General features: G+C 45.3%; 1 protein-coding gene across 1 annotated transcript; it reads left to right on the forward strand.

Annotated features, from left to right (window-relative positions):
• Nucleotides 1-8,502: 8,502 nt before the first annotated feature.
• LOC116374884 (complexin-3) lies at nt 8,503-15,683 on the forward strand. The gene is made up of 3 exons (XM_031831191.1): nt 8,503-9,060; nt 13,241-13,328; nt 13,764-15,683. Exons 1-3 carry the CDS (start codon nt 8,903-8,905, stop codon nt 13,986-13,988), a joined length of 471 nt encoding a protein of 156 aa, XP_031687051.1. The 5' UTR covers nt 8,503-8,902; the 3' UTR covers nt 13,989-15,683.
• The last annotated feature ends 942 nt before the right edge of the window (nt 15,684-16,625 follow it).

Here is a 16,625-nt window from a genome sequence, read left to right on the forward strand (position 1 = left end):
CACAATGGAATTAGGTCATTCCTAGCATCAGATTGTTTTGTTCAAGCACCGCAGGTAAAAAGTGAGTGACCCTCTGGACAACTGCCTTCATATAAATGGTCCCTTAGGCAAATTAAGTGACAGCCCTGCACTAGCTGATGACTGCATATGCTCATTTATGTAGAGCTCCAAGCAAGCAAAGCTCCCTGAACCATTCTATTGTGTGCTGCTGCAGTCAGTAGTTACATGAGGATTTTAAGCCCTCGCCTGAGGAAACAAAGGTGTGACATCTGTTGAGGATCAGAAGGGATGGCTGACATACAGGAGTCTCTATCCCATCGTTTGGTAATCCTAAACACCACCACCACCTGACTAACCCAGAGAGATGGATAGCATGGTGCTCTCTGTCATGTTCACTCACACTAATCACTGGAAATGCTCAAGTCACATTTAGTGAGCAACACGTTTGCAGGTGATTTCCTACCTGGAGGATAAGGATACTCTGTGTGTGTATTTTCACTGAACTAAACCGTACCAGTTAATCAGAATATGGGAAGTCAGAGGGGAGATGGTTCCTTGGGTACGACATCTACCCCCTTCACACTGAACTGTGGTTATGTCTCAGAGGTCACAGCAACCAAGCCCCTCAGCTACAGCTCCATACGCTCACTGTGACACACAAACACAGAAATAGGCTGATCCAGGAAGGCTGAGGCTGAGGCAGGGCCAGCTGTGCCCTCACCCAGACAGGCCCACGCAGTTCTGTTGGGGTTTGTGTATAAAGTGCTTGTCCATGCGTGCTCATTATATAAGGGTTTGTGTGAGACATTTTCATTAACGCACTCATGCGTCACATCTATGCTTTGCATATAGTTCCATTGGTCATTTTCACAGAACATTCAATCTAATGGAAACACTCGAGTAAATGAGGGATACAAAGTATATTGAAAGCAGATGTGGTTCCTGAGTTAATTAAGCAATTAACATCCCATCATGCTTATAGTCATGTATAAAAATGCTGGGCAGGCCATTATTTTGGGTACCATGGCTATGCCCCCATAGGATGACAATCCCTCCATCCACAGGGCACGAGTGGTCACTGAATGGTTTGATGAGCATGAAAATGATGTAAACCATACGCCATGGCCGTCTCAGTCACCAGATCTAAACCAAATTGAACACATATGGGAGATTCTGGAGTGGTGCCTGAGACAACTTTTTTCACCACCATCAACAAAACACCCAACGATGGAATTTCTTGTGGAAGTATGGTGTCACATCCCTCCAATAGAGTTCCAGACATATGTAGAATCTATGTGAGTATATAGAATGTAGAAAAGCTGAAGCACCATGCTGTATCAATATCAGTATCCTCCTCCATGCACGCTCATGTGACATGGCCTGCAGTAGAATGGATGCCCCTGGAGACCCTCAAACACCCTGGTCCCACTGGTATCTGCAGTCTATATACTGTGCGTCTGTATAATTTACATAATGTATATTAATATTGAACCTCCTTATCCAGGGCTGAATGGTGACTCATGATGAGCAGTGTGTGAGACAAGACGAGACCTGAGCTGTGAACAGAGAGCAGGTCCTAGGAGAACACTTGTGCTTAAATAAGAAACATCTCCTCACGGTGTCAATTCTTCTTACATTTGACACAGATTACAATTCGATCATACTTATTTGGAAAGTTATAATTCAATTTACTTTATGTAGAGGAGGCTTTGAAGTTTGGCAGCCAGGGGATTTGAAACTACCCAGGTGGGTCTGTTAAGCCAGTGACAGAGTGCATTGAGACATGATCGGTCTCTCCTAATCCACTGGAAAGTAGGGCATGCTTCTTGGTGTCAGGCGTGCTGCGCACATCATGATGAAAAAGTTGTTGATTGAAGATGCACCTCATACTGTATCTATGGAGAGTATACATTTCACATTTTGGGGATTTAAGACAATGAGAGGGTGGAGAAAGAGAGAAAGGAGGGAGAGAGGGGGGGCAGAGAGGTGTCACGGTTGTCATAAAGAGGAGACCAAGGCGCAGCGTGGTAAGCGAACATAACTTTTAAAGAGAGAGCACTGAACAGAACTAAACAAAACAACAAAACGTGAAGCAATATGGCTAGTGCAGAACAGGCACCTAAACATAGAATAACAACCCACAAAATAATCAAGGAATATGGCTACCTAAATATGGTTCCCAATCAGAGACAACGATAAACAGCTGCCTCTGATTGGTTCTCAATCTAAGCAACCATAGACATATAAACCCCTAGACTAGAAAAACCCCATAAACATATAAAAAACCCTAGACAATACAAAAACGACACAAACCACCCTTGTCACACCCTGACCTAACCAAATAATAAAGAAAACTAAGATAACTGAGGTCAGGGCGTGACAGTACCCCCTCCCAAAGGTGCAGACATCAGGCCGCAAACCTAAACCTATATGGGAGGGTCTGGGTGGGCATCTAACCTTGGTGGCGGCTTTGGTTCTGGACGCCGCCCCCCTTCTTTACTCTGAGTCCGCTTTTGTATCACTGACCCGTGGATCATCGTCTGAGGCTCTGGACTGCGGATCCTCGCCGTAGGCCCCGGGCTGGGGACCATCGCTGCGTGGATCATCGCCGGATGTTCTGGACTGGGGACCGTCGCTGGAGACCCCGGACCGTCGTTGGAGACGCCGGACCAGGGACCATCATTGGAGGTTCCGGACCGGGGCCCGTCATTGGAGGTTCCGGACTGTGGCCCGTTGTTGGAGGTTCAGGTCTGTGGCCCGTCGTTGGAGGTTCCGGTCTGTGAACTGTCACCGGACGCTCTGGACTGGGTACTGTCGCCGGACGCTCTGGACTGGGTAATGTCGCCGGACGCTCTGGACTGGGTACTGTCGCCGGACGCTCTGGACTGGGTACTGTCGCCGGACGCTCTGGACTGGGTAATGTCGCCGGACGCTCTGGACTGGGTAATGTCGCCGGACGCTCTGGACTGGATAATGTCGCCGGACGCTCTGGACTGCCGAGGCGCACTGGAGGCTAAGGGCGAGTGCGGGGAGGAGGAACAGGGCGTACTGGACCCTGGAGGTGCACTGGAAGCAAGGTGCGTGGGGTCGGCACTGGTGGTACTGGGCTGGTGACACACACCTCAGGGCGAGTGCGGGGAGGAGGAACAGGATGTACTGGACTGTGGAGGCGTACTGGAGGTCTGGAGTGTAGAGCTATTACAACCCATCCTGGCTGGATACTTATTTTTGCCCTGCAAATGCAGGGCGCTGGCTCAGGACGTACTGGGCTGTGTAGACTCACCGGAGACACAGTATGCAAAGCCGGCGCAGGATATCCTGGTCCAAGGAGGTACACTGGAGACCAGGAGCCGGCACACTCCTTCCTGGCTGGATGCCCATTCTAGCCCGGCCAGTGCGAGGAGCTGGAATAGAGCGCACCGGACTAGAATAGCGCACTGGAGACACCGTGCGCTCCAACGCATAACACTGTGCCTGACCAGTAACACGCTCCCCACAGTAAGCACGAGGAGTTGGCTCAGGTCTCCGACCTGACTCATGCAATCTCCTCGTGTACCCCCCCCCCAAAAACAATTATTGGGGCTGCCTCTCAGGCTTCAGTGCTAGCCCTGTACCCTCATATCGTCGCCGTTCTTCCCGTGCTATCTCCACCTGCCTCCATGGTAGGCGATCCTCTCCTGCCAGTATTTCCTCCCACGTCCAGGATCCTTTACCGTCCAGTAATTTACCCATGTCCATGCTGTCTGCTCCATCAAATGCTGCTCCTCCTTTTCATGCTGCTTGGTCCGTTTATGGTGGGTTGTTCTGTCACGGTCGTCATAAAGAGGAGACCAAGGCGCAGCGTGGTAAGCGAACATAACTCTTTAATTAAAGAGAGAACACTGAATAGAACTGAACAGAACTGAACAGAACTAAACAAAACAACAAAACGAACTGTGAAGCAATATGGCTAGTGCAGAACAGGCAACTAAACATAGAATAACAACCCACAAAATAACCAAGGAATATGGCTACTGTCACATCCTGGTCTTAGTATTTTGTGTTTTCTTTATTAATTTGGTCAGGCCAGGGTGTGACATGGGTTTTTTATGTGGTGTGTTTTGTCTTGGGGTTTTTCGTAGGTATTGGGATTGTGGCTTAGTGGGGTTTTCTAGCATAGTCTATGGCTGTCTGGAGTGGTTCTCAATCAGAGGCAGGTGTTTATCATTGTCTCTGATTGGGAACCATATTTAGGCAGCCATATTCTTTGAGTGTTTCGTGGGTGATTGTTCCTGTCTCTGTGTTAGTTTGCACCAGATAGGTTGTTTAGTTTTTTTCGTGTTACATTTCTTGTTTTTGTATTGTTCGTTTTCATCTTTATTAAAGATGTATAAAAATTACCACGCTGCATTTTGGTCCGATCCTTGCTACACCTCCTCTTCAGAGGAGGAGATAGAAGAAAACCGTAACAGCTACCAATCAGAGACAACGATAAACAGCTGCCTCTGATTGAGAACCAATCTAGGCAACCATAGACATATAAACCCCTAGACTAGAAAAACCCCATAAACATACAAAACCCCATAGACAATACAAAAACTACACAAACCACCCTTGTCACACCCTGACCTAACCAAATAATAAAGAAAACAAAGATAACCAAGGTCAGGGCGTGACAAGAAGAGAGAGAAAGACAGGATCTGTATCCACATTTTTAAATAATATTGTCTTAATGACGACCCCTACAGTAGAGGCCTACAAACACACTTAGGCCTAGAAAAAGGACCCGTTCTGATCTCTAATTGGTCTCATGAATTTGTAACACCATTCTCTTTTCCGGTACTGTGGTGTATGGAGATAGGTTAATGCAAATAGTCTGTGTAGCCATTTGATTAGATGTTCAGTAGTCTTATGGTTTGGGGGTAGAAGCTGTTTAGAAGCCTCTTGGACCTAGACTTTGCGCTCCAGTACCGCTTGCCGTGCGGTAGCAGAGAGAACATTCTATGACTAGGGTGGCTGAAGTCTTTGACAATTTTTAGGGCCTTCCTCTGACACCTCCTTGTATAGAGGTGCTGGATAGCAGGAAGCTTGGCCCAGTGATGTACTGGGCCGTTCGCACCACCCTCTGTAGTGCCTGTAGTTTCCATACCAGGCATGCTCTATATGGTGCAGCTGTAGAACCTTTTGAGGATCTGAGGACCCATGCCAAATCTTTTCAGTCTCCTGAGCGGGAATAGATTTTGTCGTCCCTCTTCATATGAGACACATGTTTATGTGCGCTCAGTGGAAAACAGATAATATTCCTTCATCCACATAAATATTTTAATAAAAATAGTATTAGACTATACTACACAGGACAAATGATGCAAAATAAATCATAAGTGATGTATAACTCGAAATAGGATTGCCTTATTTCATAAACTCAGCAAAAAAAGAAACGTCCCTTTTTCAGGACCCTGTCTTTCAAAGATAATTCGTAGAAATCTAAATAACTTCACAGATATTCATTGTAAAGGATTTAAACACTGTTTCCCATGCTTGTTCAATGAACCATAAACAGTTAATGAACATGCACCCATGGAATGGTTGTTAAGACACTAACAGCTTACAGACGGTAGGCAATTAAGGTCACGGTTATGAAAACTTAGGACACTAAAGTGGCCTTTCTACTGACTCTGAAAAACACCAAAAGAAAGATGCCCAGGGTCTCTGCTCATCTGTGTGAACGTGCCTTAGGCATGCTGCAAGGAGGCCTGAGGACTGCAGATGTGGCCAGGGCAATAAAATGCGTCTCACAGTACGGACATTGCAAAAGACAGAGCTACAGGGAGACATGACGGACAGCTGATTCGTCCTCGCAGTCGCAGACAACGTGTAATGGTTGTCGTCTGGAGATAGAGAGGAGGACCAAGGTGCAGCATGGTAAGTGTCCATATTTTAAATATTTTAATGAACACTGAAAACAAAACAATAAACAACCAACAAACAGTCCTGTAGGGTGCACCACAACACTAAACAGAAAATAACCACCCACAAAATCAAATCAAAATCAAATCAAATTTATTTATATAGCCCTTCGTACATCAGCTGATATCTCAAAGTGCTGTACAGAAACCCAGCCTAAAACCCCAAACAGCAAGCAATGCAGGTGTAGAAGCACGGTGGCTAGGAAAAACTCCCTAGAAAGGCCAATACCTAGGAAGAAACCTAGAGAGGAACCAGGCTATGTGGGGTGGCCAGTCCTCTTCTGGCTGTGCCGGGTGGAGATTATAACAGAACATGGCCAAGATGTTCAAATGTTCATAAATGACCAGCATGGTCGAATAATAATAAGGCAGAACAGTTGAAACTAGAGCAGCAGCACAGTCAGGTGGAAGTTGAAACTGGAGCAGCAGCATGGCCAGGTGGACTGGGGACAGCAAGGAGTCATCATGTCAGGTAGTCCTGGGGCATGGTCCTAGGGCTCAGGTCCTCCGAGAGAGAGAAAGAAAGAGAGAAGGAGAGAATTAGAGAACGCACACTTAGATTCACACAGGACACCGAATAGGACAGGAGAAGTACTCCAGATATAACAAACTGACCCCAGCCCCCCGACACATAAACTACTGCAGCATAAATACTGGAGGCTGAGACAGGAGGGGTCAGGAGACACTGTGGCCCCATCCGAGGACACCCCCGGACAGGGCCAAACAGGAAGAATATAACCCCACCCACTTTGCCAAAGCACAGCCCCCACACCACTAGAGGGATATCTTCAACCACCAACTTACCATCCTGAGACAAGGCTGAGTATAGCCCACAAAGATCTCCGCCACGGCACAACCCAAGGGGGGGGGCGCCAACCCAGACAGGATGACCACAACAGTGAATCAACCCACTCAGGTGACGCACCCCCTCCAGGGACGGCATGAGAGAGCCCCAGCAAGCCAGTGACTCAGCCCCTGTAATAGGGTTAGAGGCAGAGAATCCCAGTGGAAAGAGGGGAACCGGCCAGGCAGAGACAGCAAGGGCGGTTCGTTGCTCCAGAGCCTTTCCGTTCACCTTCCCACTCCTGGGCCAGACTACACTCAATCATATGACCCACTGAAGAGATGAGTCTTCAGTAAAGACTTAAAGGTTGAGACCGAGTTTGCGTCTCTGACATGGGTAGGCAGACCGTTCCATAAAAATGGAGCTCTATAGGAGAAAGCCCTGCCTCCAGCTCCAACAAAACACAATGGAAAACAGGCTACCTAAATATGGTTCTCAATCAGGGACAATGATTGACAGCTGCCTCTGATTGAGAACCATACCAGGCCAAACACAGAAATAGAAAATCATAGACAAACTAACATAGACAACCCACCCATCTCACTCCCTGACCATACTAAAACAAAATACAAAACAAAGGAACTAAGGTCAGAACGTGACACCACGTGTAACAACACCTGCACAGGATTGGTACATCCGAACATCACACCTGTGGGACAGGTACAGGATGGCAACAACAACTGCCCGAGTTACACCAGGCACAAACCCACCGTCGCTGGACCAGACAGGACTGGAAACAAGTGCTCTTCACTGACAAAGTGCGGTTTTGTCTCACCAGGGGTGATGGTCGGATTCGTGTTTATCGCCGAAGGAATGAGCGTTACACCGAGGCCTGTACTCTGGAGGGGGATAGATTTGGAGGTGGGGGGTCCGTCATGGTCTGGGGCAGTGTGTCACAGCATCATCGGAGTGAGCTTGTTGTCATTGCAGGCAATATCAATGCTGTGCATTACAGCGAAGACATCCTCCTCCCTCATGTGGTCCCTTCCTGCAGGCGCATCCTGACATGACCCTCCAGCATGACAATGCCACCAGCCGTACTGCTTGTTCTGTGATTGATTTCCTCCAAGACAGGAATGTCAGTGTTCTGCTATGTCCAGCGAAGAGCTCAGATCTCAAGTCTGGGACCTGTTGGATCGGAGGGTAAGGGCTAGGGCCATTCCCCCCAAAAATGTCCGGGAACCTGCAGGTGCCTTGGTGGAAGAGTGGGGTAACATCTCACAGCAAGAACTGGCAAACATGGTGCAGTCCATGAGGAGGAGATGCACTGCAATACTTAATGCAGCTGGTGGCCACACCAGATACTGACTGTTACTTTTGATTTTGAATCCCCCCTTTGTTCAGGGACACATTATTCAATTTCTGTTAGTCACATGTCTGTGGAACTTGTTCAGTTTATGTCTCAGTTGTTGAATCTTGTTATGTTCATACAAATATTGACACACGTTAAGTTTGCTGAAAATAAACACAGTTTTGCTGAGTTTATGACATAAGTGCATTCGGAAACCCTTGGATTTTCACAACAACAAAAAAGTGCACAAAATGACCCCAAAGACGCACTGGCATCAAAACCATACAAAACAACTAGTAGACACCGTAGTTGACTCGTCACGTGTGTCTGTCTCTACCGGAGTCCGTTGTGAACGTGAGGAGTGCCTGTCATACTCAATAGTTGAGTTATAATAAGAAGGCGAATCACGGAACCCACGTGTGGTGCTAGGTTGCATCATGAAAGCGCATTCGTAATCCAGCGATCCGTGGGATTGGGCAAAGGGAGTGGAGGTTGGGTTAGGAAAAAAACACGATTGGTAGAGTTGAGAGTAAAACTTGCTGGCTCAGATATTTGTGCAGCCACGTCCTCTCTTGCTAACCTCCCCACTCAACGCGGAGCTGTCCATTGGCACTTGTGCTGAAACGCGTCTATTCTCAATCGCTCACTGCGGTGCACGACGGAGTGTCGAGAGTAAAACATTTGGATGACTGTATTGGCTTTTTCCATATATTTTTGAGACACTTCGGTGGATATCCATTGATTTACTCAGCTTTCATCAAGAGCGCATCAAAGGTCCACGTTCTGACTCGGTCGGTTAACGGACTCTAAAGAGGCAGAAAGATGGCTTTTATGGTGAAACAAATGGTGGGAGGGCATGTGAAGAACCTGACCGGGGGTTTGACTGAGGAAAAGCCCGAAGGAGAGAAATCGGAAGCCGCAGCGGCAGGAATGACCCAGGAGGAATTTGAACAATATCAACAACAGTTAGAGGAGGAAAAGTAAGAACAAAACCAAGTTTATCAATCCATTTGAATAGCCTAGGTATTTTGAAAGGGTTGCGTACTATAAAGCGGCGTTTATTCTGTGTAATGTCCAATGTAAAGACGCTGCTGAGCGCGTGCCTTTACAAGCCCCAGTGCGCCATGCACTATTTTACGCATCAGTGGGATCCACGGCGTGCTCTCGAGCTCACCACACAGCTGCTACACTCGATACATGAGTTTTCCTTCAGGTTTCAAGAATTAGACTATATAGAACGGTTTTCCATTGAAATTCTTGCAATAGCCTAATCCAGAAACAAAAATGTGTCAGTAATCACAGTGAGTTTAATGCCCAATTATACTGTAAAACGGCTCGTTTTCCAATAGGCATATACTAATGCTTCAGGTTGATACGTGTCCTTAGATTAATTCTAGAACATGAATTCAGTTACTTTTATGTCCAATTTATCTCAAAATGTATTGAATATCATCCTCAATGAGCTCTCCAAATAGTTTTCCACATTTCTTGCATGTCCCTGTGATGTCGGCCTCCATCTTCATTTTGTTCACAAAGAGTAGACACCTCAACAGAATAAATGAGTCTGATGTGAGTATCTCTGATCTTGAAATGTATTTTTATCTGGGTATAACAAAGAAGCCCATCGACATAGCCATAGACTGTCCTCTGTCCATATCATAAAACATCTGCTAATTGAATTGACTTTACTCCAAATTCCCCTATGTGAGAGGAGAAGATGTCCTCAAGGTTTGAAACAGATGACTCTACAAAAGCTCATAGATCTGAAAAAAAAGAAAGAAAAAAAAAGTGTCTGATCATGTGCAGTGCCTCCACACACACCTGCATCTATATGAAAGGTATACTTCATTAAAAAGAAATGTGTTTTACTACAGAGCACTACCCTGGCTTAAGGTCACATGGCTCCAGGCTCCAGGACAATCAGCCTGTTTACTGTTGACATGTCAGACATGGTGGAGCATCCACTGACTCCCCTCAATCCACAGCCCACTTTGACCTCAATCCCATAACATCATACATTACACTGGGTTTCAGGGGAGGTGAGCTATTATAATGTGGCTACCGCCATACAATAGATCATAGCACAAAGTCTGGTGTCAGTGCTCTGTATAATCCAAGAAGAATAGGGTTGTTGGAATGAGGTTGTTTGTAGTGGCATGTCATATATAATCATGTTATCAGGCACAGGAGTCACAATGACATCCCCTGGTTATATGATGCCCTTGAGAGGAGAAGACACAAGACTCGTCATCTCAGTGCCATCAGGTGCTCTACCATTGGCTCTCACAAAGCGCTGGTTTATGTGCTGCTGTGTGGTGGTTTACATGCTCATGTTCATTCACAGTGGGCAAGATAACAGTAATGCCACTGTGAATATACACTAAGTTAACAGAACATTAAGAACACCTGTTCTTTCCATGACATAGACTGAAAGCTATGATCCCTTATTGATGTGACTTGTTAAATCTACTTCAATCAGTGTAGATGAAGGGGAGGAGACTGGTTAAAGAAGGATGTTTAAGTCTTGAGACAACTGAGACATGGATTGTGTATGTGTGCCATTCAGAGGGTGAAAGGGAATAACAAAATATTTAAGTGCCTTTGAATGGGGTATGGTAGTAGGTGCCAGGCGCACCAGTTTGTGTCAAGAACTGCAACGCTGCTGGGTTTTTCACGTTCAACAGTTTCCCGTGTGTATCAACAATGGTCCACCACCAAAAGGACATCCAGCCAACTGTGGGAAGCATCCCTGTGGAACGCTTTCGATACCTTGTAGAGTCCATGCCCCGACACATTGAGGCTGTTCTGAGGGCAAAAGGGGGTGCAACTCAATATTAGGAAGATGTTCTTGATGTTTTGTACACTATATATCCCCTCAGGGCCAGCCCTAGCCTTTTGGGGGACCAAGGCGAGATTTGGTTGGGGGGGGGGCCATGAATTTTGCCATGAATTGTCCCCCATTTTTCCATTAATTATTTATATGATATCTGAATGAGAGTGTCTAACAAAATCAATTGGGGCCTCCTGGAGGTCAGGCCCTTCGTGCCAGTTTGGTAATTTGGCCATGATTACTACAAGTTTAGATAGCTAGGTTGACTAATTTACCAATCTAAAACATATTAGCTGACATGGGCTAATTGAGTGACTGTCAGTGACTGACATAACAAGAGGCGACCACCTATGTTGCTTATGCCCAGGGCTGAACCTGTATCCCCTGAATGATAGGGATATGGCCTTGTTATTGGCTATCCACATGTATCATGCCATTGTTTACAGTATTGTATGTATGCATTATGATGTCATGCTGTAATTCAGACCACACTGTTGGCATGATCACATAGGTCACATGACGTCACCTTGGTTCATGGAGTCTACTTTGGAATGTTTGGTGCGAGGTGTAGGTCTAGTCTTGTCTTTTGAAAGAGTTCAATCCTATTCAGGTGTTTATATCACATTTTCAGTGATTGTTTTAATCTGATTATTGGAAAATTAGGGACCAAGATTATTTGAGTAATACTAAGAGGGCTATCACGGATAACACAAACTGTCTCTTGTCTGCCCTCTGCTGGAGTTACCAAATGGGTAGTATTGCAGTATTGCTGTATGTGGTGGTGAAGTATAAATATCTGATTTACCTCAACATAAGACTTGCAGTATGATGATATTTGTATGGTGGTGTAGGGCAGAGGACATGGTGATGGGGTGTTGTGGTGTCTGGGTGTGCTGTAGAGTGAGGTGATCCAAGGTTGTGTATATTCACTGGTTTGGCAGCTGTAAAATGAGGTGTGCTAGTCAGTCAGTGTTCTGGAGTGGAGTAATCCTAGGTTCTGAGTTCAGAGGGTTTAGAGTTCTGTAGAGTGGTGTCGTCCTAGGCTCTGGGTTGGGAGGGTGTATAGTTCTGTAGAGTGGTGTTGTCCTAGGTTCTGGGTTGGGAGGGTGTATAGTTCTATAGAGTGGTGTTGTCCTAGGCTATGGATTGGGAGGGTTTAGAGTTCTGTAGAGTGGTGTTGTCCTAGGCTCTGGGTTGGGAGGGTGTAGAGTTCTGTAGAGTGGTGTCATCCTACACTCTGTGTTGGAAGGGTGTAGAGTTCTGTAGAGTGGTGTTGTCCTAGGCTCTGGGTTGGAAGGGTGTAGAGTTCTGTAGAGTGGTGTTGTCCTAGGCTCTGGGTTGAGAGGCTGTAGAGTTCTGTAGAGTGGTGTCGTCCTAAGTTCTGGGTTGGAAGGGTGTAGAGTTCTGTAGAGGGGTGTGATCCTAGGTTTCTGTGGGTTCACTAAGTTGCAGCTGTAGAAGTAGATGAGTGCTAGTCAGTCAGTGAGTCAATGCTGCTCTATATCCCAGAAGTCTGAATATAATTCCCCAGTAGAGCAGTGGACCGGCAGTAGACTGCATCTGGGTCTCACTGCAAGAGCACAGCCTCTCTCTCTGTCGTTCTCCCTCTCTCTGCCTCCCTCCCTCCTCCTCTACCCCCAGGTGTTACTGCTGCTTGTCCACCTTCTGTTGGCCTGGACTCTTGAGTCAGAGAGCAGCTCAGCAGAGGGCTCCCTGTGTTCTTTTCTTTCAGCCCTCACTATGAGATCCACAGTGGTATACAAATCTAATATTGTCACATACACCAGATAGAAGCAGTGAATGTGTTGTTTACAGGGTCTGCCATAGTAGTATGGCATCCTGAAGCAAATTAGGGTTAAGTGCTTTGCTCAAGGGCACATCGGCAGATTTTTCACCTTATCGGCTCAGGTATTCGAAGCAGCGACCTTTTCATTACTGGCCCAACATTCTAACTGCGATGGCTGAGCTATGTGGTTAATAGTAACCAATGAATTTGTGCATTTGTGATACATCACATTACAAACAAATCTAACAACGTTCCATACTAAATACCATGACATGTTTATATTACAAAAAGCCTTATGGATGAATTAAATGATCATTATAGCATCTGTCCTCACATCGCCACTAATGCCGTTAAATCCTTAATCCTTCAGTCGAATTATGGAGGTGGAATGAAGGAGGCATTTGTTATGAAGCATCAACTTGAGTAAGGACTCGAGATTATACCACCTTTGCAGACGTTATGTGTGTGTATGTGTGTTTGTGTGATTACATGCAGCGACACTATTTCAGCCGTGGTTAACCATTTTCTCTCTGGTTTTCCCCAGGCAGGAACGAGATGCTAGTTTTGCCCAGAAGAAAGCTGAGCGGGCAACAGTTAGAAGTCACTTCCGGGACAAATACAGACTGCCAAAGGTACATCCATTACTGATTCTGCATATTTGATTCAAGCATTTTCTTACTACATGTTAATGCAGTTTTACAGGGTCAGATCTAGGTTGTGTCCTTGAAGCAAAAACACCATCCAAATGTGCCCTGTTTGTACTCTCTTTCTTTTCTCCCTATGTCTCAATCATCTAATTCCTCTCCCTTTCCTTTGCCCTCGCTCCCTACACCCTCTCCCACTGGCCTGTGTGTGTGTGTGTGTGTGTGTGTGTGTGTGTGTGTGTGTGTGTGTGTGTGTGTGTGTGTGTGTGTGTGTGTGTGTGTGTTGTGTGTGTGTGTGTGTGTGTGTGTGTGTGTGTGTGTGTGTGTGTGTGTGTGTGTGTGTGTGTGTGTGTGTGTGTGTGTGTGTGTGTGTGTGTGTGTGTGTGTGTGTGTGTGTGTGTCTCCACTGTGTGTGCAACCCAGAATGAGCTGGATGACACTCAGATCCAGCAGGCGGGGGATGACGTGGAGCTGCCCACAGAGCTAGCCAAGATGATCGCTGACGACAACAAGGAGGAGGAATCCAAAACGTCTGTCCTGGGCCATCTGACCAACATCCAGAATGTGGACATGGACCAGCTGAAGGACAAGGCCCAGGCCACACTGGAAGACCTCAAACAGTCCGCTGAGAAGTGCAATCTCATGTGATCTGGCTGGCTGACTGAATTCCTGCTCTCTCTCTCCCTCCCTTACTCTCTTTATCTGTACAACAAAGGATCTATGTAAGATATCATGTGATCTATGATCATGTACAAACGTTGATGGTCATGTTGCTTTGAATACACACACATACAGTCAACACTGCCTCACATACACAAACATACTGCAGCAGCACCTGGCCAAGGAATCAGAGTAAACACTGTCTAAGCTGTGGTGGAATCAGAGTAAACACTGTCTAAGCTGTGGTGGAATCAGAGTAAACACTGTCTAAGCTGTGGTGGAATCAGAGTAAACACTGTCTAAGCTGTGGTGGAATCAGAGTAAACACTGTCTAAGCTGTGGTGGAATCAGAGTAAACACTGTCTAAGCTGTGGTGGAATCAGAGTAAACACTGTCTAAGCTGTGGTGGAATCAGAGTAAACACTGTCTAAGCTGTGGTGGAATCAGAGTAAACACTGTCTAAGCTGTGGTGGAATCAGAGTAAACACTGTCTAAGCTGTGGTGGAATCAGAGTAAACACTGTCTAAGCTGTGGTGGAATCAGAGTAAACACTGTCTAAGCTGTGGGGGAAACAGAGTAAACACTGTCTAAGCTGTGGGGGAAACAGAGTAAACACTGTCTAAGCTGTGGGGGAATCAGAGTAATAGTCTTATGCCAAAGACCCTTCGCAGAAAACCATTTAGACAATGGCACAAAGTATATCAACTAGTCATATTAAGTGTGAGACTAAATCACACTTTCTTGTCTTGGGACCACATTCAGTACATTACAAACCAAGTGTCTGTTATATATATTGCAGGTGTAAGTGTATTTGCAGTTAGCCTGTTCTGTAGTCCATCTAGTCTATGGTCATTAACTAGTTGGGGCCTTGTTAAGAGACAGCTCGTCCTATGTAATGCCAACCCATCTAACCTTTCAAATCTGGCCTTTAACCTGTCCTCATATTGACCCCTGACCTCTCCATCTCAGTTCTGTTTTGTGCCGGTGGTTTGGTGTCGTTTAGCTGCTATGATATGTCAAGTGCTGTCTTTGAAAATGTCATCCTTTGGCTGAGTGCTGGTCATAGTGTTTAATAAGTACACAATACTATGAACATATATGAACATAGAGTACTTGGTATTTGTCTGAATTGTTGTTGTATCACTAAGTAAAGACGCAGGTGAGAGCGGGAGAGGGGTTTGTCAACCTTATTTAGTAATACACAATATATATTTCTTAAATACAGTGGTTCATGTCTTGTAATAGTTGAACAGTCCTTTTGTGACATTACAGTAATTGCATTTGAAGAAAGGATGGTGAACATGCCTTAGTCGCTTGTTTTATGTGATAGCTACTTTGTGCTTTCTTGTCAGTTCCATGAAGCAAAACAAACAAGTGTGAATATAATGAATTCTTACTCAAGTCTTACAGAGCCTGATCACCTATACATATCTCTCTGTATTGACGTGTGACCTGCAGTGGTACTTTAAAGCCAACAACAAGAGCTTCTTTCATTTCCAGTCACCCTATGGGGTGATTCAGGTTGATCTCATGATGATATTTCAGGAAGAGACGTGTTGTTCATGATGTTTCTGTTTCCTGTCCATTCTTTGCTTCTTTTACATCATCTTTGTTGTTCAGTGCTGTATGAACCGTATTTATTTTTGACTGACTGTTGAAACCATAATAAACAGATTTTTATGATGTATGCTTCATGTTTCTCTATTTGTTATCCAGCCAGTTTGACCATCTGGTCAGAAACTCCAGGACGGAAGATTTCTAACATGTCATTTACAGTAGCCATCGTTTGAGGCTATAAAACCAAAACCTAATGTCCTGAACACTAGGTGGAGACAGAAATACAACCTCATCGGAATGTTTGTTGATTAATGTTGAATTAATGACAAACAGAATTGAATCCAAAATCCATATTAGCCCCATATCAGATCAAGGTTTATTATCATGAAAATATTATCATTACAATACTGATAGGCCAAATGATTATGTCACAGTTGTTATAACCATTGTTATAACCACGTTCTTAAGTTAACCTTTATAATGATGTTATTATTTTTTATTATAACCATTATTAGTGGCAACTTTACATTCCAGTGAAGTCTGATAATAAGCTCAGCCATCTGGCAGAATCAAAGGCTCTTTGCAAAAGTGTACAGTGTTTTTCAGAGAGAAGCCAGCCAGCAACTGCTTTGTGACATTTCTAGACAGCCCGGGTGTCGCTACGGGTTTTTCCAATCGCTTTTTTCAAAACACGTTAGTTAGCATTTGAATAGCAGAGAAGCCTGGTCTATTGGTAGTTTTCAAGTGCGGTGTGAAAGGGGAGAGGTGTAAAATATATTGATGCTGAAACCCACCTCTATTGATAGGCGCAGGGCGTGAACAATCTTCAGCCTAGAAAGACACTGTGCCACTGCATGGCCAATCTGACACAATTGGGGTGAAACGGGCCAGAAAATACTATTCTCTTCCATTCTGTTCTATCAATCAGGGCTTAAAAACTCACTAGAAAGAAGAGCGAGAGGGAGAGTGAACAGGGCGACAATTAGTAGAACTTTAAGTGAAACCCTCACTGTGCGACGGTTTTCATAGAGGTTTCCCTCCTCGAGTTATCGTTAAAAAGCAACAGAT

Source organism: Oncorhynchus kisutch, linkage group LG8 (assembly GCF_002021735.2).
Source record: "Oncorhynchus kisutch isolate 150728-3 linkage group LG8, Okis_V2, whole genome shotgun sequence".
NCBI classification, from domain to species: Eukaryota; Metazoa; Chordata; class Actinopteri; order Salmoniformes; family Salmonidae; genus Oncorhynchus; species Oncorhynchus kisutch.